Source organism: Parambassis ranga, chromosome 2 (assembly GCF_900634625.1).
Source record: "Parambassis ranga chromosome 2, fParRan2.1, whole genome shotgun sequence".
Lineage (NCBI taxonomy): Eukaryota > Metazoa > Chordata > Actinopteri > Ambassidae > Parambassis > Parambassis ranga.
Window position 1 is genome coordinate 14,905,315 of NC_041023.1, and position 10,987 is coordinate 14,916,301.

A 10,987-nucleotide genomic window follows, 5' to 3' on the forward strand; every position below is an offset into this window, starting at 1 on the left:
ATAAGATTAAAGATAACATTCTCACCCAAATAAAATGTAAACACTAAACATTGCTAATGCATCTTATTGACGCAACATTGTTGGGACTGAACGTAAAACCTTTTATTTTGGTTACCTATTAAGGAAATGTTTTACTAAATCTGCCTGCCTTGACACAGTAGCAACCACCTCATAAGAGTATATATGTCTGCATACAGTATAAGCTTACAGTAGGAACAATTGCTGTGTGGCAGAGTCTGCACCACTAGGGGGCGCTTTATCTACTGTGGCCCCTCATCAGCATCCAGCATCTGTGTTTTATCTGCCGTCGTAGAATAGAATAGAATAACCTGATGTATGATGTCTGTGTTTGTAGTTTCAGTTTATAATCCCACTTTCTGCATCTTGTTAGATGAGTTCTCAGTTACCTTGGGCCTTTTACTCAGAGGACATACTGGCATCATAACATTTTTGTACCTCAGTGCTTAGTAATTTAATATAGCCTCACACAGACAATGTCCAAACCATATTATGCAGTCTGTGGTCTAAACCCTAAAGGAATGCATCCTTTTGGCTGATGTGTTTTCACTCTTGTACTTTGTTATCTGTTTGTTGAGCTGTATGCTATCACCACCAGTAGCACTAGTGACTGCCTATGAGTGAGTCTCTGTTTGCTTTCTTCAGTATCCCGCCCTCTTCGTCAACCCTTTCCAAGAAGGTAGCACGATATTTAGTACAATATTAAAGAGCTTCTGTGCTAGACATGCCCAGTTCACAGCCAAGCCATCTATATTTAAGCAGTCAGAAGAGCGTGTGCCGTTTTTTGGGGTATCTCAGGATCCTTTTTTCTAAAACAGCAGCATGAATTGGGCCTTCTTGGAGGGCCTCCTCGCTGGGGTGAACAAGTACTCTACAGCTTTTGGTAGGATCTGGCTCGCCATTGTTTTCATCTTCAGGCTCTTGGTCTTTCTGGTGGCTTGTGAGAAAGTTTGGGGTGATGAGCAAAAGGACTTTGACTGCAACACCCGCCAGCCCGGCTGTCACAATGTCTGCTATGACCACTTCTTTCCCATCTCTTACACTCGACTCTGGGCTCTCCAGCTGATCTTTGTCACATGTCCGTCCTTCCTCGTGACTCTTCATGTGTCCTACAGAGAAGACAGAGAGCGCAAGCACCGGCTGAAGTATGGAGAAGACTGTGCCCCCCTGTATGACAACACAGGGAAGAAACGCGGGGGCCTGTGGTGGACCTACTTCTTAAGCCTACTGTTTAAGATGACAGTGGATGGTGTGTTTGTCTTCCTGCTGTTCTACATCTATGAAGCCACCTTCTTCCCTCCGTTGGTAAAATGCAGTGAAGAGCCATGTCCCAATGTAGTGGACTGCTACATTGCCAGGTAAGCAACACCTCCAAATCTCAAAAGGGCCAAAGATGCACTCCTAATCCTAAAGTATCATTTACACTGTGTTTTTCTTAGGCCCACGGAGAAGAAGATATTCACCATCTTCATGGTGATGACCACCTTTGTGTGCATGTTCCTCACTCTTTGCGAGGTCTTCTACCTGTGCGGGAAGAGGTTCTGGGAGTGCTGTGAAGGACGACCTCAGGCCGCAAAAGAAAACTCCTTCATGATGAGCAGAGTTCCTCTGACGGGGAAGGAGGATTCAGCGTACCAAAAGCCTGTGCTGGAGAAGATTGTTGACAATGGAGATGCCTGCAAATCGGGTTCAGCTCCAGCATACAGCGCCGCAGTTTCATAAAAGACTCACTTATTAAATGCTATATCATGTTTTTGTCCATTTATAGTTTATTGTCAATCTGAAGGTGTATGTAAATCTTTTTTTTTTAAAATAAACTCAAAGTCATGAATATAGAGAATAAACTGTTTGACTATTTATATGAATAAATTACAGAAAAGGATTAGGGCCACTGAAAAAAATGAAAAGAAATTGTCATGACAGGAAAAAATGTATTCTGTCTTTAATCTCAGATCTGAGACTTTTTAAAAAATTTACTCTGACTTTAATCCTAGAATTCTGACTTTAATCTCAGAATTCTGAGATTAAAGTCAGAATATTGTCTGTCATGACATTTTTTTATTTTTTCAGTGGCCTTAATCCTCTTCCGTAATAAATGATCTGCATTGTGCACAATAATATAAACTGGAATCTGTGTGATTTGATTTGCCTTTTTATTATATGTTTGGACACATGCTGATGGTGTGTGTATCACACAGTTCATTACATAAAGAAAGGCTTTAAAAATATTTAAGCAAGCTAACTTCAATGTGATGTTCTGAAGTGACGCGAACCGGAATGTGTCCGCCCAAAAATGAATAAAATGCAGCAAAATGCAGCTGATAAGCACAGCATTACCGATGACACTTTTGAAATGAGGTGCGCAACTATGCTGAAATGTACGGTAAAGCGTGCGGAAACTCCAGGGCGAATGCAGGTGTGACCGCAATGCTGCAGCTGGCACATTTCACCGTCGTCAGCTCCTAAAAAGCACATTTTACAGCCGACTTTCAGAACTTTGGGGTTTCATTATTTACTTTAATTAGTTTTAACCTTTAACGGGTTTCTTTGGTAGGCACTGTGTGGGGAGGTGCTTTAACATGTCTCTACCACACACCTAAAGTAGTATTTATTGAAATATTATTTATTTTGCCACCAGCCTGCAGTATCAAATGATGATGGGTGTAGCATTATTGATAAAACACCACTCCTGTTAAGCTTCAGACCACACGCATGAGAATTAACCACATCCTGCATTCCTTCTGAATCAAAGCAACACACTGAGGCTGCATTTGTAAAGAGCAGTATCAAACTGAGTGTACTAATAAGGCAGTGGCAATGTGAGAAAGTCAACAATGAACAGCTTGGTATATTTACAATACTGACTCTCCAAATCTCAGGTACATTTGGTTTCTCAAACAAAAGTAAGGTGGCGACCTTTTTTAATGCTGATTAGGCAAAAGACATATCTCCACATTAGAATTGCTTAATGCCACTGATAAGGAACATCGTGATTGTCTCAACTCTAACAGACATTATTTGTCCCTTTCTTTGTTTAGGGGGTTCACCCCGGTTTATTATATTATTACTCAAGATAACAAGAAGCTGACGAGTGGATGCCAAAAGTGGGTACACCTCCAGATTAGTGCAAAGAGCTGATTCACCCAGTCAATATTCGAGTTACACTGCAGGAGAGAGGCTGACCAAAGATACCTGTTGAACTATTTCCCACAAGGGAAGATGGATTGAGTGGATGGGCAGAAATCTGTAGGTAAGCTGCAACATTTTGCGGTATTTTCTGCATTTAAACTGCAACATATTAAAGTATCACATGTTTTTTATATATATATTTAGCAGAGAATAAGTTCTAATGACATTTATTTCAACCTTATATGTGTGTGTTTTCACAAAAAAATTCTGCCTGTCCCTATTGTCCATCATACTAACAGCTTGGTCAATTTTAAGTTAAATAATAATACTTTTTTTTATTCTAAATTAGGCACTGGTAACCCCTTCCCATGTATAATATATTTTCTTTGGAAAATATATTTAATTTTAAGAGAAATGTAAGTATTTTTCATAGTCCCTGTGTTCAATTGGACCATGTAACGCACCACCCCCTCCTATTAACATGATGCTTTTAACCTGTGACATCTTTATGAGGAAGTTTAATCATCAAAGTCTCTTGAACAGCACACGTGGTAAGATACTCTCTTGATTTTTGAAAATATTTTATGGTTTTTATGAACATACAGGTTCTGCCATGCTTCGCTGTTCAGCTGTTGGAGGGGAACATTTATAGTTTCGAAGGTTTTATCAAAAAGTAATTTTTATATGTAAAATAACATAACATAACAATATCTAAACTGAATAATGACACATGGCATCCTGCTAGAATCAAGAATCTTTATCATCATTATTCATAGTACAAGAAAAGTTTGTCCGGTAGAAAGGGTAACATACAAAAGATAATAAATACAAAAAAAAGAATAATGATAAAAATAGAGGTATAAATAAAGCTGCTAGTATTAAGAATGAGCAACAGATTAGGACAAACTCTTCAGTGTTATGGGCTTCAGTCTATAGCATATAAAACTTCCTTGAAAATCAAGCAAGTATGTTATTGACTTGTCAAAACGTTCAGATTTAACAATGGCAAAAACAGCAGCAGAAAGGCAAAGAGAGTACAGGACGAGAAGAAATGCTGATCCTTCTCTGTATACTCGCAGTGATGGCCCTTACTTTATTAAAGATGTGGAAATTAAGAAGGCCCTCCTGAGTATGCCAGTACTTTTCCCCATCTTTTTCCATCACAAATGGCCCCATTGCTGCAGAATTGTTTTGTTTTCTTGCGTCACCTTGTAATAACCAAAGTCCTTTGTCTCTTTATTGTGTTCTAGTTTAGCAGTTTTAAAATAAATCCATCAAACCTGAGCTCATGGATTGGAAGTTTCTCCAGGGCCTCCTCAGCGGAGTCAACAAGTACTCCACTGCCTTCGGACGCATCTGGCTGTCAGTGATCTTTGTTTTTCGTGTGCTTGTCTTCGTGGTGGCTGCAGAGCGAGTCTGGAGCGACGACCAGGGACACTTTGAGTGCAACACCCGCCAGCCCGGCTGCACCAACATCTGCTACGATTTCTTCTTCCCCATATCTCACATTCGCCTCTGGGCCCTTCAGCTCATCTTTGTCACCTGCCCTTCCTTCATGGTGGTGCTACATGTGGCCTATCGAGAAGAGCGGGAACGCAAATACAGAGCCAAGCACGGAGAGGACACTCGGCTCTATGACAACCCAGGCCAAAAGCATGGAGGACTATGGTGGACTTATCTGATCAGCCTGTTCATCAAAACCACCTTTGAAATCACTTTCCTCTACATGCTGCACTACATCTATGACAGCTTCAAGCTGCCCAGGAAAGTTCAGTGCGACGTCAGCCCCTGTCCTAACTTAGTGGACTGCTACATATCCCGTCCCACTGAGAAGACGGTCTTCACTTACTTCATGGTCGGGGCTTCTGTCCTGTGTGTGATTCTCAACATCTGTGAGATTTTCTATCTGATTGCTTCCCGGGTGGTAAATCTCAGGCATCGGGGCAGCGTCCACACCTCACCTACAAAGGTTCACCCCGACATAGACCATGACTGCTGCAAGTCCTCGCTTACATCATAGGTGGAAGAGTTCCAGCATACATTTCTTCTCATGCTTCTCATTAGGTTAATCATTATTCTTCATATAAAGATAGCTTCAAGTTTTATTAGTATCCTAATTTTCATATAAGTAAAGGTACCCTTTATGAGTATTTTAAACTATAAGTTAATACTGTGATGGTACCAGAACACAAAGTTAATAAACTGAGCTCATAGATGTCCAAAGAGAAAAAAAATGAATGATTCATTATTTTTTATTTTTGTAATCGGGAGGAACTGAAAATAAATAAACATAATAAAGTTTTTGCCTTGATAAATATAATCTGCTTCACTTTCTTATTCAATAGCCTCTTTTCTCCACTGGGTGGCACTACAAGTATTAGCATGTGAAAGGTGAGACTCCACCAACATCTTCTTTTGTTCTTTGTCATTAAAAAAATGTATTTATTACATGTATATCATGTAATTAGATTTTTTTAATGACATTTTGCTGAAGGATATTTCTATGTTTCATAAGGAAGTGAGCACTTTATACACTTTTTTATTGTTATTATTATTGTTTTTAATAATGTAATCTTTTAATGACCTAAGTGTGCATGAATGGGGAAGGCCTTTTTTCTTTACACCTTACACACTATAAAACAAACCCACACTCATCAGGAAGTTGCTAATTGGATCACCTGCTCTAATCAAGGTTGCCAAATTTACCATTTACCATTTTACCATTTTCCTTTCAAAATAAAAGCATTGCAAGACCAATGTAAAGCTGTGAATGTATTTATTTATTTATTCATTTAGCGATTGTACAAACTACAAACGCATTCATAACTCTGGAAAGTTATTCCAGATTCAGAGTATTTTTCTCACTGACATCTTACCATTAATCTAATTTTCCTACAGAAAAGAGCCTATAGAACTATTTCAGGAACTTTACCAGTGTGACACACACTGACAGTGTGGTCACTACATACCATTAGAAAGCATAAAGACTTTCAGGGACACAACATTGGATTTTATTTTGAAAGTTTTTCTGCAGAAGTGTCTAATAGTGTGTGTGTCTGTGGCTGCTTGACTGGAGTGTGCTTTCTTCACTTTGAAGAGGGGCAGAGGACATGCTGAGTTTGACTCACACACACAGAAGACCTGCTGTCATTTAAAACGAATGGTGACCTGACAGAGATGGTGGGAACAGGTAATATGATTGTATGCATGGAGTTTAAATGCGTGCAGAGTGCTCTGAGTGTTTGTTTGGGTGTGGTAGTTGTGTGGCACAGAGGTCTGGTGATGAACAGAGCTTGTAAATGACATAATGTGTGTGTTGGTTTGCTTAAAGTATGTTCACTTATCAACATGTCGACAGCCACCACTGATATGTTACACTGACAGCTGAACAACTTTGTGAACCTGAATCTCACCTCTGCATGTGTGTGTGATCATTCCCCAAATACTCAGCTGTGGAACTGTCACCTCACATGAGGTTCAGTGTTAGAAACATAACATTTTATTAGACTTGACACATGACCAGATTGTGGTCACTTTCCAAATCATGTGTGGGACAGTAGCTGATGTATGTGCTTAGCAGCTAATCATTACCACAGTTGACATCTCGGCTGTGGTTTGGACATTGCTCTTGCAATCAATACACAATGTAACATAATATGAAAAACTCACTACAGCTATGTGAGGGTTAACCGGCTTCCTTCTCCTTCCCTCTGTCTCAGGAGTGTGCTGTGGTAATCTAGAGGAACCCAAGGCCCTGATGAAGATGGGTCTGAGCACAGTGCTCATCGGTCATGTTAACTTTGTGTTGGGAGCCCTGGTGCATGGGGTGGTGCTCAGACACATCAACCTCCACACGCAGGCCCGGGCCATGGAGTACGCCATCTCCAATGTGGTGGCCCTCACGTCTGGGCTGGTGGTGAGTAGATGAAGTTAAAAGTGATGTGTTTACTTACATGCTGATATCCTGGGTTTTAATGACAACTCCCAAAACACACAGAGAAATTTAAACACCTGTTTGAAATGCTTTAGCACAGCTGAGGTACTGATAGAAACTGTTTGAAGTTTGAATACTTTGAAAGCACCTTTTGACTTCTGTCTGCAGGGAGTCGTTGTTGGAATTCTGGCTATTGTTCTGTCGAAAAACAAGAAAAGTCTAGGCCTGGTTAGTATCACACTTCTTTATCCTTCTTTATTTTACTGAAGATAAGAATATTGAATACATTTTTTTCCCATTCACTGATTCACTGATCCTCAAAGTGCAGTGCCCTCCGTTCTTTCACTCCTTTCTCTTCCATCATGCCTCTCCTCTGTGTTTATTCAGTCAGCTGTCTGGCTGCTCAGACAGGACTGACAAGGCAGCCAACTGAACAGAATGAGAAAGCTCTGCCTTGATAAACCACTCCCCATTCTCTTTGGTTGGCGAGAGGGCAGGGCTAACAGGCCCTCTAATCTTGTCATCCTATTTAATCATGTCAAGGTATGAATGAAAATTCAGCCCTGCATCGCAGGTGCTGGCTACTACAGTGTTTAACCTCTCAGATAAATTGTCCTTGAGGAGTGCAGCCATCTCCACAAAGTGATGCAAAAACGTTTTATACACATCTCACCACATTTGTTGAAGGCATAGTTCAATTTGCAACTTGTTACTCACCCTCTTAGCTAACCTGTCAGCAACATCCTCAACCATGTAGTTAACCTTTAAAAGTGGTTAGACATCTAGGCACAGTAGTTGTAAAGAAACCTCTTACAAACAAGTGTATCTCTCTGGGACTATTTTCACCAGCAGATTTGGACACTGCTGTATTTGTGGCAGCATGGCTGTGTGTGTCAAAATACACCACAGATGGCAATATGATGGAATATGTTACCAATGTTCTCACTGATGTTTTCGGATAACAAGATCAATGAGACTTTGGTAATAAAATGATAGGTTTTTACCCAAAATAATCCTATTTTGTGTCCCAGAAAGTCATGACACTGTGTCTGCAAGCACAGTAGTGTGTATCAGATCAAGATGTCCTCTGTGAAAATAATGCATTGTAGTGTTTTTAATCTATTTACTGTGACTTTCTTCTCTGATAATTTTTTGTGCTTCCTCAGACTTGGTCCCTCTTCACCATTAGCCTGGTTGCAGCTCTCATGGCAGCGGCTTCAGCCATCGGGCTCTTTGTGTCTGTGGTGGGAGCCATTATCCACGGCAGGCAGAGCCTCCTGACTCCATGCCGCTACCCCGATGCAAAAGGATACACCAGCGTCACCAACGAGTGTCCTTTTGACCCCACACGGATCTACGTAAGTATGTAAAATAGATGGTGAGATCAAGGTATGAACCGTGACCTTTTTCTAGAGCAGCTGGCAACAGCTGCCCTTCGTAACCGTGACGACAGCGTGGCAAGGGTGAGCGTCACTGTGACTTTGTGTGTGTCTGTGTGTATACACAGGGTGTGGGAGAAGGAGTGGGAGTCTTTTCTGCCACTCAGTCAGTCACACTCTGCAGCTGATGGGCTGGTGGCAGAAAGACTGACCTGACCCTGTCGACCCACTCCCAGCTGTTTCCTGTTCCAGTGTGCTGCAGATGGACTGTCAGGCCAGCTCAGCCTTAAAGCTACATCCGCACATCAGCACTGCTTTGGCATTTTAACACTGCTTGTTGTTGACAATCTGTCAGTTAAGTGACCTTTGTCTTAAGCTAAAGTTATTCTTGACAAAAGAGGTTAACAGCAGTGCCACTTCAGATGCACACAGGCTTTATAGCACAGTGTCAGGTTTCACCTGTTAATGGCAAAAACGGGTGAACATGCTTCGTAGCCGCTGTGTTTATGTTGTCTCAATCACTTCAGTGACAAAGTGCAGTGGTGGGAAGGCTTCACTTGTCTTATTCTTGAAAAGGAGACAGCCATCATTGGCAGTCACGGGGCATGTTTGTGTTTTCATCAATCATATATATATCCTGAGCATCTGCTGCTCTGGTTGGGTGTATGTGCTGCTTCTACTACACTGTGTAAACACTGTGTGTTTTCAGCACTGCATGTTTAAACAGATTCTTCCTTTAATCAGGAACTGGGTTCCAGCTTTTATTACTGTAATCGACTCCTGAGACTGCAGACCTTCAATATGCCTGCCTAAGGATGCATTACATCATCTGAAAGTGTGTTTAGGACTTCTCGATAGTGGGTTAAAGGCAGTATTGATGGTTATGCAAGTTTTTTTTTTTCTTCCTGCATATTTCATCGTTATTCCCAAAGAGGTCTCCAAACTTTGGGCTGTAAACTTTTTTATTCTCTTTGTAGTTGGCAAGTCAGTACTCCTAAACATAAGGCAGCTTTTCTTTCTTTGAATTCCCTCTGTACACTTTGATGCATTCTGCTCTGTGTGTTTTACTTACAAAGCTGACTCTCCTGTGCAGACTCAAACTCCCAGACTTGTTGTTTTTACAATTCTGCACAAGTGTCAGAGAACATTGCCTCACTCTGTATCCCCATTTTTTTTAAGAGGCAGCCGAGCACTCTTGCCTTAGATTGCAGCCTAGATGGTTCAGCTGGTGTTTTCCACTGACTCCTCTCCTCTTCATGTCTCCCCAGAGTACCACTCTGATCCTTTGGGTGCCTCTGATCGTGACTTGTGTTGTCCAGCTGGTGTTTTCCGCTCGCTGCTTTGCTGTGTGTGTGTCCTTTCTGGGTCTGGGTTGCTGCCCTACCAGCAAGAAACCCAGAGACCATGGCAGAGCGGTAAGTTTTCTACTCATACACGCATTTTAAATCTGAATCATAATAGAAATAAACCAAAATGATCTCATATCTTTTTGTGCAGATCAACGTGGTGAGGCCGATGGAGGAAGCTGTTCCCACTTGCTACGTCGAACCCCCAAGAAGCTACATTGAATCTGTATCGCACCATTCTGAGTCTCCAAGAAGGCACAACGAACCACCAAGACGTGCATCTGCAAGACTGGATCGTCAGCCTCCTCCTCTTCCTGCTCCTCAGCAGCGGCATCATCTTCCCCACCTGCACCAGAGTCTTCGTCCCTCGGAGAGGCGACCTCTGGTCCACACGCATAGAGAATGGTCAGGCAGAGATACGCCAAAAACACAGGCTGGCAGCCAGCAAAGGTCAGCAGAGCAACACCAGCTGCTGCAGAGGGGTACCATGGAAAGATCCAGCTTCTGGATTTAGCCATATTGGATATGGCAGATCTTCTCGATCTATGCCATATAGATCCATGCCAGTATTTGTTGAACATCAAACTCACACCTCTCTGTTACTGTCAGTACTTCAAAGTTATGGCCTTGGAGACCAGTGATGTTTTATTCAGTGGAGTTTATTCAGGACTAGATGCATGAGGCTCAGACTGCACAGCACTTACAAATGCAAGTTTGTCTGTTATTGTTCTCATGTTTCTTCAGACATTATTCATACCAGTGATATTAATCCTGCAAAGGGAGGATGCAGCACTTTTTAATGGAATAATAATCGACACTGGCATCAATGTGACTCATATAAATCTGTATTCCAAGCAAGGTTAAACTTCTTTTAATATGTTTACACATAATGGAGGGTGAGAGATTCATTCTGATAAGGTCAGGCCTCTGTGTGCTGCATTTGTGTATGCCACTGTTAGGTCAAGAGACACTTATCCTTTTTATTTATTTCAGATGTAAATAAAATATTTATCCAACTATTGTGTTTCTAATTGAAAACATGTCATTTATCATGTGGTAATGTTAGCAGCCAGTCACCTAACAGGTAAGACTCGTTAGACTTGGACTCACAGGTCCTGACAGGTTGGTATGAACAGTCCAGGCAGGTGTATGTGAATAAGAAGCTCGACATGCTGTAAATA

The 10,987-nt window shown here is 41.4% G+C and overlaps 3 protein-coding genes across 6 annotated transcripts; all 3 read left to right on the plus strand.

The window, feature by feature from the left end:
• The first annotated feature begins 688 nt into the window (after positions 1-688).
• LOC114427903 (gap junction beta-4 protein-like) lies at positions 689-1,855 on the plus strand. The gene is made up of 2 exons (XM_028396146.1): positions 689-1,376; positions 1,458-1,855. The coding sequence occupies exons 1-2, from the start codon at positions 841-843 to the stop codon at positions 1,738-1,740; spliced, it is 819 nt and encodes a 272-aa protein (XP_028251947.1). The 5' UTR covers positions 689-840; the 3' UTR covers positions 1,741-1,855.
• Positions 1,856-3,048: 1,193 nt separating this feature from the next.
• On the plus strand, positions 3,049-5,467 carry LOC114451456 (gap junction beta-3 protein-like). 3 transcript variants are annotated; one of them, XM_028430071.1, is made up of 3 exons: positions 3,049-3,268; positions 3,497-3,698; positions 4,398-5,467. In XM_028430071.1, the coding sequence occupies exon 3, from the start codon at positions 4,436-4,438 to the stop codon at positions 5,165-5,167; it is 732 nt and encodes a 243-aa protein (XP_028285872.1). In that variant the 5' UTR covers positions 3,049-3,268; positions 3,497-3,698; positions 4,398-4,435; the 3' UTR covers positions 5,168-5,467. The 3 variants fall into 3 exon arrangements, with proteins under 3 accessions (XP_028285872.1, XP_028285880.1, XP_028285864.1); XM_028430079.1 differs by lacking the exon at positions 3,497-3,698 and having other exon boundaries at positions 3,049-3,264; XM_028430063.1 differs by lacking the exon at positions 3,497-3,698 and having other exon boundaries at positions 3,075-3,268.
• LOC114451441 (transmembrane protein 54-like) lies at positions 5,438-10,823 on the plus strand. Of its 2 annotated transcripts, XM_028430052.1 has the most exons (7): positions 5,438-5,538; positions 6,245-6,337; positions 6,867-7,063; positions 7,250-7,309; positions 8,248-8,439; positions 9,729-9,875; positions 9,958-10,823. In XM_028430052.1, exons 2-7 carry the CDS (start codon positions 6,325-6,327, stop codon positions 10,318-10,320), a joined length of 972 nt encoding a protein of 323 aa, XP_028285853.1. In that variant the 5' UTR covers positions 5,438-5,538; positions 6,245-6,324; the 3' UTR covers positions 10,321-10,823. The 2 variants fall into 2 exon arrangements, with proteins under 2 accessions (XP_028285853.1, XP_028285845.1); XM_028430044.1 differs by lacking the exon at positions 5,438-5,538 and having other exon boundaries at positions 5,605-6,337.
• The last annotated feature ends 164 nt before the right edge of the window (positions 10,824-10,987 follow it).